Source organism: Brassica oleracea, chromosome C8 (assembly GCF_000695525.1).
Source record: "Brassica oleracea var. oleracea cultivar TO1000 chromosome C8, BOL, whole genome shotgun sequence".
In the NCBI taxonomy this organism is placed as follows: Eukaryota; Viridiplantae; Streptophyta; class Magnoliopsida; order Brassicales; family Brassicaceae; genus Brassica; species Brassica oleracea.
This window is the reverse complement of record NC_027755.1, coordinates 4,253,516-4,271,455: the sequence shown is the minus strand read 5'-3', so window position 1 is coordinate 4,271,455 and position 17,940 is coordinate 4,253,516. Positions and strand designations below refer to the sequence as shown.

Sequence of the window (17,940 nt, the reverse complement as noted above, 5' to 3'; positions counted from 1 at the left end):
CCTGGCTCAATCCCAAGAGCCCACCAGCCCATCGGCACACACGGGTCACCCACATGGCCCGGCCACTGTCCAGACCCGGCCCAACTGCCCATGACTTGAACACTCAGTCCAGCTGAGTTGAGCTGATCCCCAGCTGTCCCAGCTGAGTGAGCTAGTCCATCTAGCTCAGGGAGCTGACACACTCTTCAGTGAGCTACACTGAGCTGCACTACACTTCACCTAGCTGGTCGAGCTTGCTTACTGCATCGCCCAGCTGTTATACACTGTGTCCAGCTTGTTTCCTTTATCTTCTTCAATCCTTCTAAGTCCCTTGGTCAATTTCCAGACCTAGACTTAGTTTTCCCATGATCCATTCTGATCACTCACTTCATCGAGCTTACCCTGGATCTTGTCCAGCTACCAGCTCGCTTGTCCAGCTCCTTTGAGCTTGTCTCCTTCTTGGATTAGCTATGCCTTAGCTTCCTGATGCCCTTAACCTTACTTCCAGGCTATGACACGCTTGTCTTTGGGCCATATGACCATACTGGTGCATTTCCACGCACCGCAGTCCGTCCGGACGATCCTATCCAGAATCGGGGACATGACAGCGGCTCTAGGTGATGCAGTCAGACGGAAATCCTTATAAGACAAACATAATTGCCAGCTGTGGTATCGTATATGTAACGTTTTTCATAGTTTGTAATAGCATAACTAACGAGTATTAAAAACTTAGAGAATGATTGTTTGTGGGTTTTTGAAACAGTTTTTGATTTTTGTTTCTCTAAAAACTATTTTTTTACCAATCAAGTTTTTCAAAAAAAAAATAGATTCCCTAAATGGCAGAAAAACTAATTTTTTCACCATTTTACCATTTTACACACAAAAACCAAAATCCATATTTTGTGGGTTTCTTCCATTGACTCTACGTGCACTTTCTTTTTGCTGTTAACAAGTTAGTTATTTTCATATATAAAATCACTTCAACAATTTTATTAAACAAATAAAAACTCACAAAAATAATTATTTTCTAAAATCAAGTTATTGTATTTTTCTTTGTGTAAATTATTTCCATAATGCTTTAAAATATTTTGTATCATAAAAATATTGCAAAGTTTATGAAATTTGTTAGTTATAAGTATTATATATTTTACATACAGTGGAATTAATTTTGTATTATGAAAATCCAGATTTATTTTATAATAATTGAATTACATAAATTTTATACAGTATGACAAACATATAAAAATATATATATATTTAAATTTTATTTAGTATACCTAAATAATAAACTAACCATCAATTGTGTACTGTTTAATATGTGTAGAATTAAATAGAACTTTAAAATATAAGTATTAAAATATTTTATATAATATTTGAATTATAGAACATTTTCAAAATAAAAATAATTTTTTTTTTAGATTTTAATTATTAATTATGTGTTGTCTTTTTTTGAACTGCATTGATTATGTATTTTCATATATATATATATATATTGAATTATATTTTTCTTTTAAAATAATTTTATTAAATTAATAAATATATTTTAAGTTGTAATATTTCAACTTTAAAAAAATAATTAAATATAGTAAAATTAAAAACTAAAAGATCACTAGTCATGTTTTTTTTCTAAAACTTAAACTACAACAAAATCAAAAACAATAAATTTAAAATAAATATTTTATTAATTTTTAAGACTAAAAAAAACTAAAATTGCCACTCGTGTTTTTATAAAATCTAAAATATACCCCGAAATAAATAAAAAAAATCTAAAATCCAAAAATTAAAAACCAAAAGCCAATCTAAAATCTAAAAACCATCCAAACAATCATCACCTTAGTTAAACGTAAGGGTACAAATGTTTTTTATCACGTTAATAAAATATATTTTGATCATTTTGACTTTTAGAACTACTTTTGTGATAAATTTTTTATTCTTATCATAGAGTATTACTCAATTTTTATTATAAAAGTACTCTTTTAACATGGCCAATAGATAAACCATATGATAGCATTAATTTTTTTTAATTTTAAAATAGCTCACAAGGATTAAAATAATCAAAATATTTTATTAAAGAAGTAATAGATAATTTTACCCTTATGGTTAAATAATCTAAACTTATGGTTTAGATTTAGGGGTAATGATTGGGGATGGAGTTTAAGATTTAATGTTTAAGATTTAAAATTTTAAATAATAATTTTAATTTTTTCAAAAAAGAATTTTCATATTTTGATATAAAATTTAAAAAAAAGAAAATTTGAAATTTGTTTTGGAAAAAGGTTTTTGAATATTGAATAAATTTCTTTTGGGAAATAATATTTATTATTTATTTAAATATTTATTTATATTTATACACAGTAGAAACTATATAAATTAATACTCAGTAAATTAATAAACACAGTAAATTATATTGTTTATTTTATATTCATAAAATTTATCTATGTTTTTCTTAACATTTCAATATATTCAGTTAATATTTAGTAAAACTACATCCAAAACAACACTTCAATATATTCAACTAACTTTTTGTAAACTAATAATTGTATAAGTTAATAAAATATCGTAGTACCAACATTATTAATTTATAGAGTTTTACTATATATAAAGTAATGGTATACTTGTCATTTACCTCTTTAATAAATTTATTTTAAATCGTTTACCTTTTGTGTCTTTTTGGTCAAAAAAGGTTTTTGGTATTTTTCTTAGGAGATATGCTTTAAAGTATTTTCTTGTTGGAAGAAAAAAAATACAAAAACTTGTGAGAAAGTAATTTGACCAAAATGGAAGAGAGTAAAAAGAAAAGAGATAAAAAACCTATTTTGAGTAATTTACTAATTTCAATTGAAAGGAGGGAGACATGGGGCCGCGCCTACTCTTATTAATTAAAAAAAAAAAAAAAAAAAACGGAAACTTTCCCGTCTCCTCTTTCTCTCTCCCTTCTCCTCGAAATCATTGCAGTTATCGTCGTCGTCGGGATTTAAGCCTAACGACGGCGACGGTTAACAACAACGGAGGAGTTGTGGTGGTGGCGGCTCTATTTACTTTCAAGGAGCGTTTGAAAATTTCTCAATTCGAGACTTTCTTCATCGGAATTCACCCCGATCATCGTGATTCCCCATGGATTTGTCGCTTCTGTAGGTACACGATAATGCCGTTTTCATGATTTTATCTTTGTTCCTTTGTTGAAGGTACAAATTAGGGTTTTTTTTTTTTTGCTTCGTTTGATCGATTTGGGGGTCCGTAGGAGAAGTTGAATTGTAGAAATGCCGTTCAAGAACATAGTACGCGAGCTTAGGGGTCGTAACAAAGCCAATGGTAGGCGAGGAAGGTCTCACATTGCTCCAGAAGGATCTTCTTCTTCCTCTCCATCAGCTGATGGTTGTTTCGATCAGAGCGTTTGGGTTGATTTGCCTCCTGAGTTGCTTCTTGACATCATCCATCGAATCGAGTCTGGTCAGACGTCCTGGCCGGGGAGGAGAGACGTTGTTGCTTGCGCCTCGGTTTGTAAGGCCTGGAGGGAGATGACTAAAGAAGTTGTTAAAGTTCCTGAGCTCTCTGGTCTCCTCACTTTTCCAGTTTCATTAAAACAGGTTTATACTCTTTCTAGAACATTCTTGTATTCGTTGGAAGTGATGAGCTAAAAGACATTGGGGTTCTTGTCTCAGCCTGGCCCTAGAGATGATCCGATTCAGTGCTTTATCAAACGGGAGAGAGCCACTGGGATATACCGTCTCTATCTTGGTTTAAGCCCTGGTAGTTTAACTTCTCTTACTTCTTGTGAGTCTTGGGACTATGTGTAGTCATCTTAATGTCTGTATGGTTTCAGCGCTTACCGGGGACAAGAGTAAGCTCTTGCTATCGGCTAAGAGGGTTAGGAGGGCGACTGGTGTTGAGTTTATTGTATCTTTGTCTGGAAAGGACTTCTCAAGAGGTAGTAGTAATTACATAGGAAAACTAAGGTACGTTATATCAGATTTTTCATCTTGATATCGCCATGACATTTATAACTTTTGTTCTTGTGTGGATGATAGATCGAATTTCCTTGGAACTAAGTTCACGGTTTACGAAAACCAACCTTCTCCGGTTGATTCAGGAAGATCATTTAACAAGAAACTATCACAAACGATGCGTGTGTCTCCATGGGTAACTTCATCTACTCATAGTTACAGCATGGCTTCGATCTTGTATGAGCTGAATGTCCTCAGAACCAGAGGTCCAAGAAGAATGCAATGTATCATGAACACTATCCCAGTTTCTTCTATTCAAGAAGGGGGACAGATTCATACTCCGACCGAGTTGTCAAACCTAGGAAGCAAGAAGAAGAGAGGGCTGATTGATTTCTGGTCAGGGAACTTGGGAGGAGAATCCGTCGTGAAGGAACCATTAGTCCTGAAAAACAAGTTACCGAGATGGCACGAGCAGCTTCAGTGCTGGTGTCTTAACTTCAAAGGACGAGTCACGGTTGCCTCCGTGAAAAACTTCCAGCTAATGGCAGCTGCTGCAGAAGCAGGGAAGGACATGAGCATCCCTGAAGAGGAGCAAGAGAGAGTGATATTGCAGTTTGGGAAGATAGGGAAAGATACATTCACCATGGATTATCGTTACCCGATCTCTGCATTCCAAGCTTTTGCCATTTGTTTAAGCAGCTTCGACACAAAGCCTGTTCGATGAATGAACTAAAGGAACATATCAACGTTATGTTTTCTATTTGCAGTTGTTGTGTGTTAAATGAATGTACATACGTTCCTTGGAGCAAACAATCAGATCTTTTCCATTATACTTTATCCACTTTATGTAATTAAATGAACATTTGATTTAGACAAGATTTAGTCTTTCTCTGTCATACAATCAGAGATTTCACAAAGATAGAATAACCTAGGTATTGTCTTCTCTAATCAAAACAAAAAGTCCAACACTAAACTATTTATTATACCAAAGCGTTATTAATATTAGGTTTCGATGGCTATTTAACGACTCCCACCTAATAACACTTGGTTAAATTTCACATTCGATGCTAGGCATGGGCATTCGGGATCTCAATCCGGTTTCGGTTTTGTCCAATCGGGTTTTGATTTTGTGGGTTTATCAAAATAAGTCTCATTCGGGTTATATGAAAGTTCGGTTCGGGACCGGTTTGGGTTCGGATCGAAGTTAGTAAATCTTTAAAGAACCGGTACAATCCGATGTACTTTTGGATTCGGATCCCAATCGGTTATTTGGTTTAAAAGTACATAATTTGTATCAACTTTGTAACCAAAACATAAGTAAAATCGGTTCTTCGGTTTTAAAATACATGATTTATATCTATTTTGTAACCAAAACATAAGTACAATCGATTCAAAAATAAGAAAGAAACATCAAACGAGATCATTCAAAATCAAACGAAAGGTAAACATAGTTATTGATAGAAAGAAAACAAATAAAAAAAAAACATAAAACGAAAATCAAGTTCTTATGAAATGAGAAATATTATTCAATGAAAACAAAACCAAAATCTAAAATTTCAAGCTTCAATCATCAACCTTAATGTAATAGATAATTATTTTAGATGTTCAATAATATCTTAGTGTATTTTGGATACATATTAGAAATTAAGATCATGTTTGGTACAAGCTACTTTGGGGGATTTTTAATCTTTCAGGTTCTATCGGATATCCATTTAGGACCCGGTTCGGTTCAGATAATACCCATAACCCAAAATACCATAAAACAAGATTCAATCAGTATCTACGTCGGGTTCGGATCGATTCGGATTCATTTTTATCGGATCGGGTTTGGTTCGAATTTTCGGGTTCGGTTTATTTGCCCAGCCCTATTCGATGCAATCTTATATAATACAAGAGTGTTTGATTTCTTCTCATGAAGCCACATCAGCGCCAAGTAAGAAAGTCGAGTACTCTCAGCGCGACACCTGTCCAGTTTACAAAAACTCACCGTTTCATTAACAATATACATATGTGCTACGTTTTGTCTTCGATTAAATGGGCTATATAGTTGACTAGACACATTGTAATTGGGCCAAAGAATACATCAGACAAAAATCCAAAGTAGTATTTTGGAAAAGTCGAATCCTTTCCATCTTCATCTCTCTCGGGGACTTCGCCACTGTGATGTCGATCTATGATCCATGTAATTGCTATGAAGACGCGGTGGCTTAACCGTAGGCTGCACTCAATTAACGTCATCTAGGTTACTTTTAACACCACCGACCCACTTTGTGTCATTCAATACACATATCTAGAAAGAGTTTCGAATCCTAAACCTGAGTGTAGAAGCCATTAAGCATTAACCATTAGGATACGGTGCTTCCATGCACTAACGGTGGTCTTTTAGGCTTTTGGGAGAAAAATGAGAGAGAAGCAAGAAAAAAACACTTGTAGATTACAGTTTAATCATCCCCTAGACTATATTTGCGAAGTGATTTTGCCACATGTCCTATCTACAATCATTTTTACAAAAAAATGATGACATGGCTAACAAGATTGATGACATGACTTATAGTTAATATGACATGGACAATCACATTTATTACTGACATATATTTTTTGTACACTTTATAGAATATGACAATAACTAATACATTACATTTAATGTTGATTTATATTTTTGTTAAACTTCTTAAAATATGGTAATAATTCATATATCATCACTATGATAAATATATTGAAATATGCATTATAAATTTCGAAATACATTATTTAATTGTATTTTTATTACTAATATTTTCAAAATTTTCTACATCTTTTTTACAAAATTAATAAATTGCTAATCGTAATTTCATTAGTTTCTTTTAGATATCTACAAATTTTATAAATATTGTTTAGTTATAATTTTTAATAACTATACAATTTTTATATGATTTTTAGTAATTTTATACAAGTTGATTTAATACATTTAACCAAAATAAATAGATAAAAAAATTTTATCTAAGATTCAAATTTTCAGTATATTACATATATATTATTAAATGTAATTTAAAATAAACAAAATTATTTTTTTCTTAATTTTATGCTTAAATAATCAACTTTATATTAAATATTAGTAAAAAATAATAAAATATATAATATTAATAAATTTCATTTTAAATATAATTTAAATTTTAAAAAATTTATCACTTCCTGCACCATGCAACACCTAATTGACAATAAATGGAATAGATAATGTTTGCCGGTCTTTGTGCCAACTATATTTATTAACGTGTTGCTACTTACCCTCCTTATTTAATTCAAATCTTCCCCTTTACAAATTATAGCTTTATTCTGCACATTTTCAAGTTTTCTCAGCAACTAAATTAAGCAAAGTCTTTCACCAAGAAGTTCCAATGGCTGATCCCGTCATATCAAGCTCTCCGTTATTGGATGATAATGTAAATGATAGAGGAAGCATAAGCTCCTCTTGGGTTCAAAAATTGATCGACGTAGAAGAATCAAAGGCTCAAATCGTTTACTCTCTTCCAATGATATTCACAAATCTTTTCTTCTATTGTATCCCTTTAACCTCTGTGATGTTCGCTTCTCACCTCGGCCAGCTCGAGCTTGCCGCTGCAACCCTCGCCAATTCTTGGACAACCGTCACCGGTTTTGCGTTCATGGTACCATTCCGCTCTTCACCTCAAGCTCCTTATTTAACATTTGGTATTTGATATTTAGCTGCATAAATTACTAGAACCCACTTCATCCATTTATGTAGGATTAGTTATTCGAATTTACAAATATTAATCGTCGTAAGTGATGTGAAAAAAACTAATAACCAGTTTTCTTGTTATTTAAGATGTTTAAAGTGACATGTGGACGATTTTGTACAAAAGAAATCATGAATGGTGATTTAATACATGTGGATTGTTTATAATAAAAGTTAATGTCCTCGGTCTCGGTGTTCAAAAAACAAAAGAAGTTAATGTCCTTTATTTTTCAGGTTGGCTTAAGTGGAGCACTGGAGACATTATGTGGACAAGGCTTTGGTGCAAAAAGCTACAGAATGTTAGGGATTCATCTACAATCATTTTTTTTTTTTTTTTTTTTTTTTTTTGATTAACCTGGAGGGATCTCAACCCCCAGGGGACTAACCCCTCGGCGCGAGGCAGTCCATTTGTTACTATGAGAATTAGATACCCAATTGCCTGGCCAAACACTTGGGCGTATCTGAGGGGAAGGATCGAACCCGCGGCCCTTAGGACCAACGGACTCGCCTCGCGCCACTCGACCACAAGCGCTTGGTTATCTACAATCATCTTGCATAGTCTCATTAGTCTTCACCATCTTCATCTCCATCTTGTGGTTCTTCACAGAATCAGTTTTCGGACTTATCAGACAAGATCCTAACATCTCAAAACAAGCTGCACTATATATGAAATACCACGCTCCCGGGTTACTCGCTTACGGATTCTTACAAAACATACTGAGATTTTGCCAAACACAATCAATCATTACTCCTTTAGTTGTCTTCTCATTTGTTCCCTTGGTGATTAATATCGGCATATCCTATGTTCTGGTTTATTTAACTAGCCTTAGGTTCATTGGTGCTCCAATAGCTACATCTATTTCATTGTGGATAGCTTTCCTTTCTCTTGGGACTTATGTGATCTGTTCCGACAAGTTTAAGGATACATGGACCGGATTTTCATTGGAATCAATCCGTTATGTAGTAACAAACTTGACATTAAGCCTCCCTTCTGCTGCTATGGTGTGGTAGGTCGTATCAATAATTATTGTCATCTGCTTATAATTCCATATGCTCCTTAAACCTAAAGAGACTATGTTATTGCAACAGCTTGGAATATTGGGCGTTCGAGATCCTTGTGGTCTTGGCAGGACTGATGCCGAACCCGGAAATAACCACCTCTCTGGTCGCTATATGGTAAGTTTTATATTACTATTTAGTTTATTATTGTTCTGTTTCACACTAACAAAAGTAGCATATTGCTGTGTAAATATTAAATTAATTCAGCGTCAACACGGAAGCAATTAGCTACATGTTAACATATGGACTTAGCGCAGCTGCAAGGTTAGTAATCTCATGAGTCATGAAAATTCTGTATTTTCCTCTCATTAATATATTGTTTCGAAAATGTAAAACTTAAAAATGCTGCAGTACTCGTGTGTCGAACGAACTTGGAGCAGGAAATGTAAAAGGTGCAAAGAAGGCGACTTCTGTTACCACAAGTTGTCTTTAGTTCTTGCTCTTGGCGTAGTGGTTACTTTATTTGTAGGTCATGATGGCTGGGTTGGGTTATTCAGCAATAGTCCTTTAATTAAAGATGAGTTTGCATCATTGAGATTCTTCCTTGCTGCCTCTATAACTCTTGATTCGATCCAAGGTGTTCTATCAGGTAATAAAAGATCCAAGAAAGCCTCTTTCTTTCTCGATGAATCGGAGGCAAAAAAACCTCCCTTTTTATTGCTTACAGGAGTGGCCAGAGGATGCGGATGGCAAAGGGTAGTCACGGTTATAAATCTAGGAACATTCTACTTCATTGGAATGCCTATTGCAGCCTTCTGTGGTTTCAGTTGAAGTTATATGCCAAGGTGACTGCATTACTCTCTTTTGAATTGATAAAGAAAAATTTATGGTTTTGTGTTTATTTTGGAGCTATTATTTTGGTGAAAACAGGGTTTGTGGATTGGTTTGATATGTGGGTTATTTAGCCAATCCTCATCTCTCTTACTTATGACAATTTTCCGGAAGTGGACAAAGCTGAATTCTTCGGTCTGAAACAAGTTCAATTTTCCTAAGAGGCACATTTAAAGAATATTTTGGATTGTTGTATACATGAAGATGATAATGCCATTGTGCCGACAAAGGAAATATTATGTCATTGTGGACGCCGTTAATTGCTTCTTATTTTTTTCAAATCTATCTCTGTTTATTGGTACCTAGAGAGAAAATCTGGTTACTCTTCTCAAAATGGGATTGTGGCTCGAATATTCTAGCACCACTATATGCAGTATGCTTATCTTAGACCATCATTAACGCAAGTATTTAAGGGGTCTCTAAAGCTAATTATGCATTTAAAATAAATCAAAAACACTAATAATCTCAAAAACCGTCTTTTATTTGGGGACGATGGAGACCGTCTTTTGGGGACACGTGTATGCGAGATGAGAGGAGAAAGGAGGAGAGTGGTTCGGTTTGTTTGGTTTCTCTCCAAAACGCTCCGTCTTCGTCTCCGAGAAGGGCGATCGTCTCTCTCTCCATGGTTTGTCGAGGAAAGGTGATGCTCCCTCTCCGTGGCTCCGCGAGGAAACGGCGATACTCCCTCTCCGTGGTTCTTCTCTCTCCGTATCTCACCAAGACGATACAACAATTCTCTCTCTTCATGGCTCATCGAGGAAACGAAGAAGGTCCTCTCTCTCTCTCTCTCTTGGTTGCTGTCGCCGGGGAAGGAAATCTCTGATTATCTCCCTCACCGTGGGTATCCTCGACGGCGAAGAACCTCTCTCTCTCTCTCTCTCTCTCTCTCTCTGTGGATCAACTGGAATTGGAAGGTGAATCGTTTGTTCTGTTCTTCAGTCATGCATGTATTAGATTAGACTTATTCTTGTTCTAATTGATGGATGTCTCGGATTGTGCTTTGATTAGTTGTGATTTGTTGGTTGAAAGTTTTATAATTTTGATAATGTTTATGTCCGTTGATGGTTGAAAGTTTATCAATGTTGATTAGTTGTGATGTCTGGTTAAGTTTGTTGCAAGTTTATCAATTTTGATTTCGGTTCTTTCTGATAATTAATTTGTTTTTGTTCATGTCTTTGTGTGGTGAGATGAAAGGATAAACAAGCGTTTGATATGTTCGGTGGAAAGAGAGCTCAGAAAAGTTCATCAATTAAAAGGTTAGTGTTACTCTTCCATATGAACTGAAAGGAGTGTAATAAAGATGTAGTTAAGATTATGGTTGTGTAATAAATAGAACCGATGGTTAGCTATAAATCCAAACGTGAAGTGCTTTGAATAAGTTAGATAACTGTCAAGTCTTTCTGATTATAGTTTTATGAAGATGAAAAACCTTTGTACTTTGTTTGTTGTTAGATATATGTCAACTCTTTAAAGCATTCAAGTCTGGTTCTAGTTTTTGAATGCAACTTCTCGTTTTAGTTATTTATAAGTAGTGTGTTGCTCTTCAAACTCCATCATCTTAATGCGCTTGTTTGTTCTTTCTCCTCTTTCTCCTCTATCTCCTCTTTCTCCTCTTTCTCCTCTATCTCCTCTTTCTCCCTTTTCTCCTCTATCTCCTCTATCTCCTCTTTCTCCTCTATCTCCTCTTTCTCCTCTTCCATTGTCTTCGGAAATGGATTTCAATCCATTTCAAGACAATGCCTGTTTTGTTGATCTACTTAATAGTCAACAACATGTAGTCTTGGGCAGTCAAGAAGAACCAATCCATTGTGATGAGCCTCCGGCAGAGCGTAGGGAACGAAGGTCCTGGTCTCCAGTAGAAGATATAGTGCTTATCAGCTCGTGGTTGAACACGAGCAAGGATCCCGTAGTTGGGAATGAGCAGAAGTCAGAGGCGTTCTGGAAGAGAATTGCATCATACTACTCGGCGTCGCCTAAGCTCTCTGGTTGTGAAAAAAGGTCAGGAACTCAGTGCAAGCAACGTTGGCACAAGCTTAATGATTTGTTTTGTAAATTTTGTGGGGCGTTTGAAGCAGCAACCAGAGAGAGAAGCAGTGGTAAAAGGTCCTGGTCTCCAATAGAGTGCTTATCAGCTCGTGGTTGAACACGAGCAAGGATCCCGTAGTTGGGAATGAGCAGAAGTCAGAGGCGTTCTGGAAGAGAATTGCATCATACTACTCGGCGTCGCCTAAGCTCTCTGGTTGTGAAAAAAGATCAGGAACTCAGTGCAAGCAACGTTGGCACAAGCTTAATGATTTGGTTTGTAAGTTTTGTGGGGCGTTTAAAGCAGCAACCAGAGAGAGAAGCAGTGGTATGAATGATACTGATGTGCTCAAATTGGCCGACGGAATCTTCTTCAACAACCATCAAAAGAAATTCACTTTAGAGCATGCGTGGAAGGAGCTTCGCGCAGATGAGAAGTGGTGTGAACTCTCCACAGCAAAAACAGTAAGCAGCTCCAAAAGGAGGAAGCTCGAGGGTGGTTCACATACTGGAAGCTCTCAAGTAAAGGGAAACAATGCTGGTGTTGACGATGACGTAACATGTCGTCCTGCGGGTGTGAAGGCTGCAAAAGCCCGTGGGAAGAAGCCGTTGGTTGAGGATAAAGAGATCTATGACTTCAAGACTATTTGGGAGATGAATGCAAGAGAAGTTACGGGATGGTTATTCAACTTGCAAGTCACAATGGCGTTGTCCTTATGTCAAGTCATGAGTCTGTATATGTCACGAGTTTTATGTTTGTGTATGTCACGAGTTGTATGGTTGTCTATGTCACGAGTCTGTTTGTATGTTTCTTGATTCATGTTCTCTCCTTTTCTATATAAGTCTATACGAAAGTCACAAGTTTACTTCTCTCCTTTTCTATATACATCAGACTCTCCTTCTCTCTTTTTGCTATTCTCTCTTTCCATTCTTTAAAAACACTTTCTTTGATCACAAATATTATTCCTTTTTTTTTTTGGATTATTCCTTTAAAAAATCAAAAACAATTTCTTTCATCACAAATATTATTCTGAAAAAAATCAAAAACACTTTCTTTGATCACAAATATGGCATCTTCTTCTCATAACAATTTGAGGGAGTAGATGATGAAAGTTTTTATCAATATTTTGATCAATATTTTGATCAACATTTTGATCAAACATTCGAGAATTTAGCCATTAATTATGGTGATCAAGAAGAAGGAAGTAAAAGAAAGAAAAAACATGTTCATATCGAAAGAAATCGCGAAGAATGCGATGTACGTTTATAGAATGATTATTTCAGTGATACTCCAACGTATCCTAAAAATTTCTTCCGACGACGTTTTAGAATTAACAAACCATTGTTCATGAAAATTGTTCATCGACTCTCCACCGAAGTTGAATTCTTTCGACAAAAGCAAGATGCTCTAGGAAGAAGTAGTCTCTCTCCACTTCAGAAGTGTACAGCAGCCATTCGTGTCTTGGCATATGGTAGTGCGGCTGATGCTGTTGACGAATACCTCAGACTCGGTGAAACCACGACTCGGTCATGTGTGGAACATTTTGTGGAAGGAATAATATATTTATTCGGCGATGAGTACCTAAGAAGACCAACCTCCGCTTATCTTCAACGTCTGCTTGATATTGGTGAGCGTCTGCTTGATATTGGTGAGCGTCGAGGATTTCCCGGGATGATCGGAAGCATCGATTGTATGCATTGGGAGTGGAAGAATTGTCCCACCGCTTGGAAAGGGCAATATTCTCGTGGTTCGAGTAAACAAACAATCGTTTTAGAGGCGGTTGCTTCATATGATCTGTGGATATGGCATGCATTTTTTGGACCTCCAGGTACATTAAATGACATTAATGTTCTTGACCGCTCACCTGTTTTTGATGATATAATAAACGGTCAAGCTCCGCAAGTCACTTACTCCGTCAATGGAAGAGAGTATCGTATGGCTTACTATCTCACCGATGGTATTTACCTGAAATGGACAACTTTTATCCAATCTATTTCACTACCACAAGACCCGAAAGCAGTTTTATTTGCTCAACGTCAAGAAGCTGCCCGAAAAGATGTCGAGCGTGCTTTCGGAGTCTTACAAGCTCGCTTTGCAATTGTTAAAAGTCCTGCACTGTTTTGGGATAAGCCAAGATAGGAAAGATTATGAGAGCATGTATCATACTCCATAATATGATCGTCGAAGACGAACGAGATGGATACAATCTGTATAATGTTTCAGAGTTCCAACAAGGAGAAGATAGCGGAAGTTCACATGTCGATCTCACGTATTCTATAGATACCCCTTCAAATATCCAAAATATGATGAGTGTTCGAACAACAATTCGTGATCGACAAAAGCATGAACGACTGAAAGCTGATTTGGTTGAACATTTGTGGCAAAAATTTGGAGGCGATGAAGACAACAATTGAGCTCGGATGTATGTTTCAAATTATTCTCGTTTATTTTAATAAACTTTGTTTTTTATGTTTTACGTTTTTTTTAAATCTATGTTTCAATTGTAATGTTTTACTATGTTTTAAGTTTAATAAGAAAAATTAACAAAAAAATATATGTTTAATTAAAAAAAAATTAAGAAACCTTAATTAAGAGACTTGCATTGGACCACGAAAATTGACGGATCTCTTCATCCGATCTCTTAGTGCACTTTTACAATTAAAACTATTAAACAAAAATTAAGATACCCATTATGAGTTTTTGGGTTAATGATGGTCTTAGACATCAACCTTTTATTGATTTCTTCTCAAACAAGCAAAGCATATATATCCCACGTGTTAGCTACAGAGATATGGAAATTCAGAATTAAGAAATTATGATTTGAGGATGGGAAGATCGTGTCCAAAAAGACATGATAGAATCAATGAAAAGATGAATCATCATATGTTTGTAACAAGGTAATAGTATTAAGAACATTTAAACAAATATACATCCAATGGACCAAATGTAGACTGAAGAACACAAAATATGTTGTAAGGTGTGTGGAAGGCGAAGCTATTGAATTATATTAAACACACACTAAACTACTCTCTCCGTTCTTAAAAAATCCATATTCTAGAAAAAACTTTCATTTCAAAAAGTTACATATTTTATATTTACAATATAATTTTTGTCAACTAATAATGAAAATTGTGAAGTTCAAGAACACTAATTGCATTCCTTAAGATCTTATTGGTTTAAGAATATAGAAAATATAAAATTACAAAAAACTATGCATTTATAGCTAAGTTTTAATATGTTTTATTAAAAGTGTGAAAATTCTAATAAAACATTGATCTTGTAGGAACGGGGAGAGTATTATATTTGTGAAACAAATAAAAATCTCAAAACTATTATATTCGTGGAATGAAAGGAGTATATCATTAAATATTGCTTAGATAAGATGTATTGAATTTCGATTGATCGATCGTAAATGATGATAGGGCATAATGTCAATTTAATTTCACACAACCCGATTAGTTTAGAGAAAATTAGAAAAAATGGACAATTTGAACTTAGATTTGTCCCAATAAAATTTTTAGAAGATTAGAGAAATAGGATCTGGATTAATCTTAATACCATTATACCCTTAAATTAACTAATTTTTTTTATTAAAAAATAATAAATAAAATATTTCGTAATTGATTTAATATTAAAATGGAAAAAGTAAAAAAGAGAAAGAAAATAAACACTTAAGTACCCTAATTTTTTTCACTTTGCACCTCTTCTCCCCCGTAGCTTCAACCCATAACAATGGCGATTTAGGGTTATGGAGAATCCTTGTTTCTTCATCGAAAATCATCAAATTTTTATTTCCAATCTCGCTTTCGTCTTCTTCCTCTTCTTTCTCAAACAAGAATCAAAGAATTGGAGATTTGTTTTTCCTCTACAGCTTAAGTGAGACTAACCTATTCGAAAATACAGGCCTGCAAGCAGCGGAAGCTCTAAAGAAGATAAGTGAAGTTCACACTGCTGGAAGGGTATCCCAAACCTGTCAAAGAACTGGCTGATCTGCTTACTTCCATTGTTTGTGGGGTACTTGATTGAATTATATCTAGATTGTTTCGTAATTCTCAAGCTTTGAGCTTTGATGAATGATGCGTGAGAATCTGGCAACTTAATGTCTCGGCTGCTTTTTTTTTACGTTCTCCTTTCTATATAAAATTTACTATGCTTTCTCATATTTGATAGGTCTTTGTGTCTGATCGAGCCTCAACTCAAGATTGTGGCTGATTCTGAAAGATTCAAGCTTTCCTAAAGAGCTGAGTCATACGTACTATACACTTGGTCTCGGCAAGACAACAGTTTTGTTTCTTGTCTCATGATCACTGGTTTGCTGCAGTGGGGTGTGTAAACGTGGAGAAGAGTTGGGTTTTCCTTCTTGTTACTTGTAGGAAAAGATCCTCGGATGTGATTGGATTTTCGGTTCATCTTATAAAGACTTTCCTGCTTCTTGAGATGGATTTTAATGTGCCTGCATTATATTTTGTATGAACTTGTTTTGTAGGAGATCTTCTGGTTTTAAACATCTACTAAAAGACCTCAGTTACCAGTTGCATGTTTTGGTTTGTATCGACAAAACTTTTGTTTTTTTAATAAGAACCAACCAGATGAACGTCTTGGCTCCTTTGGCTCCAGACACAAACATCTTTGGCTTTGAAAGACTAGTAATAGAATAGATAGCTGTTTTAGGGTCTTTTCATCTTTTACCCTCGTTAAATTATGTTCAAAGAAGTCACTAGCATGCAGATAAGATCTCTTAAACGAGTATTGATTGGTGGTGTTAGACAAACTCTGGATGAACTAACCAAATTATAAAGCTGCAATTTTCCATTTGAACAGTGTATAAATGTGTTGTCTCCTAGACACTCGGTGGTAAACTGAAGAATGCATGCACACATCACTTGAACTTAACAAGTAGAGTGTTTGATAATTACTGGACGCTTTTCTTTACATCGCCAATACTGATATTATGAGAGTAAAGCTCATGTGGAAATCCAATTACAAATGCAAATGTAGCTGGTATACCATTTGTGAGATTTAGGTTCATCGATGAAGAAGAAAAAGAAACAAGAGGAAAAAGAGAAAAGATCATAGGAGAGAAAAATGTGGAGAAAAAGATACTCTACGAGATTTAGGGTATATTACATATAGATTTAGGAAAGATATTAACAAATATATTTTGGTGATTTGGGTATAATATGCATCCTATGTAGGGGTAGTAGAACACTGCATAGTGGATGGAAAATATATTCTTCCTTAAGTGTAACATTAGGTAATAGATATAACATGTTATGACACATAAACAAAACTAGGTGACCCTGTGCGGGCATAAGATAATCCAAAATATGGACTAAATCTTATATAGTTTTAGAAGTAACGGATTTTATAAAATAATACCACCGTCTTTGGGAGAATTCATCAGCCACGGAAAAAAGCTGGTACTCAATATTTGAGATGGGCGAGAGGGAACAAATTAACTTCAGTATGAAGAGGCAGATATTGTGTGTATGTATAATTGCAACGTCCCAAAATAATTTGTGTGTTTACGAAGAAACTTTCATTCAAAATATGGAATAAATAGTGTATAGTTTTAGAAGTATCAGATTTTATATTATCATTAATTAGAAATGTATTGTATATGTGTCGTAATTCTTTAATGTTAGTGAATAATATTATTTTTCCATTAATAATAAAAAAACATTTATGTAGACATATTAAAAGAAAATATAATAAAAATAAAAATCAAAATATTATCCATAAACAATATAAATTATGAAGTACAATTGACGAAAAATAAAGCAAAATCAATTAGAAACCTGAAAAAAAATTAAATAAATTTTGTAAGCAATTTGACGGGTTAACATTATTTGATAGATTTATAAGTTTCTAAATAAAAATTAACATGAAATAATATTAAATTGACATACCGTCATGACACGAAGTAGTCAGAAAACGGGATGCTCCTGAATACAATCGGTCTCCTAACTCATCACTACCCATCTGGCAAATACAAAAAATAAATAATTGTAACAGTTTATATACTTAAAAATTTGTATTTGAAAAGAAAGTAGATTAAAATTACGTACCGTGACTACGGAATATTCTAAAAAACTTGTTTGTAGACAAAATTCAATGTTTTTGTCTGCATTTTCCCTTCTTTACCAGTTATTATAATTTTTAATCCAGATCTTGACTTAACTCTTGAAAGTGCAACGTAGAGCTGACCATGAGAGAACACTGGCCTAGGCAGAAACAACCCAACACTTTCCAGTGTTTGACCTTGACTTTTGTTGATGGTCATCGCGAAAGCCAAAGTAACTAGAAACTGTCTTCGACGCATTCTGAAGGGAAACTTTGTGTCAGGTGGTGTGACAAACATTCTAGGGATC

General features: G+C 34.7%; 2 protein-coding genes and 1 pseudogene across 5 annotated transcripts; all 3 read left to right on the top strand.

Moving 5' to 3' along the window:
- The first annotated feature begins 2,872 nt into the window (after positions 1-2,872).
- LOC106307636 (tubby-like F-box protein 6) lies at positions 2,873-4,760 on the top strand. Of its 4 annotated transcripts, none has more exons than XM_013744646.1 (5): positions 2,873-3,110; positions 3,221-3,566; positions 3,642-3,729; positions 3,803-3,935; positions 4,008-4,760. In XM_013744646.1, exons 2-5 carry the CDS (start codon positions 3,240-3,242, stop codon positions 4,645-4,647), a joined length of 1,188 nt encoding a protein of 395 aa, XP_013600100.1. In that variant the 5' UTR covers positions 2,873-3,110; positions 3,221-3,239; the 3' UTR covers positions 4,648-4,760. The 4 variants fall into 4 exon arrangements, with proteins under 4 accessions (XP_013600100.1, XP_013600098.1, XP_013600099.1 ...); XM_013744644.1 differs by having other exon boundaries at positions 2,873-3,114; XM_013744645.1 differs by having other exon boundaries at positions 2,873-3,114; positions 3,217-3,566.
- Positions 4,761-6,133: 1,373 nt separating this feature from the next.
- Positions 6,134-9,854, top strand: LOC106310460 (annotated as a pseudogene).
- Positions 9,855-11,257: 1,403 nt separating this feature from the next.
- Positions 11,258-12,384, top strand: LOC106308501 (glutathione S-transferase T3-like). Its single transcript, XM_013745660.1, has 2 exons — positions 11,258-11,544; positions 11,679-12,384. Exons 1-2 carry the CDS (start codon positions 11,258-11,260, stop codon positions 12,382-12,384), a joined length of 993 nt encoding a protein of 330 aa, XP_013601114.1.
- The last annotated feature ends 5,556 nt before the right edge of the window (positions 12,385-17,940 follow it).

Excerpts from the sequence above, each read along its gene's own strand:
- LOC106307636 (XM_013744646.1), top strand. The coding sequence starts at position 3,240 with ATGCCGTTCAAGAACATAGTACGCGAGCTTAGGGGTCGTAACAAAGCC. Across the intron at positions 3,567-3,641 it reads TTCCAGTTTCATTAAAACAG|CCTGGCCCTAGAGATGATCC; the intron begins GTTTATACTCTT and ends TTCTTGTCTCAG. Across the intron at positions 3,936-4,007 it reads AATTACATAGGAAAACTAAG|ATCGAATTTCCTTGGAACTA; the intron begins GTACGTTATATC and ends TGTGGATGATAG.
- LOC106308501 (XM_013745660.1), top strand. The coding sequence starts at position 11,258 with ATGGATTTCAATCCATTTCAAGACAATGCCTGTTTTGTTGATCTACTT. Across the intron at positions 11,545-11,678 it reads CTCTCTGGTTGTGAAAAAAG|CTCGTGGTTGAACACGAGCA; the intron begins GTCAGGAACTCA and ends AGTGCTTATCAG.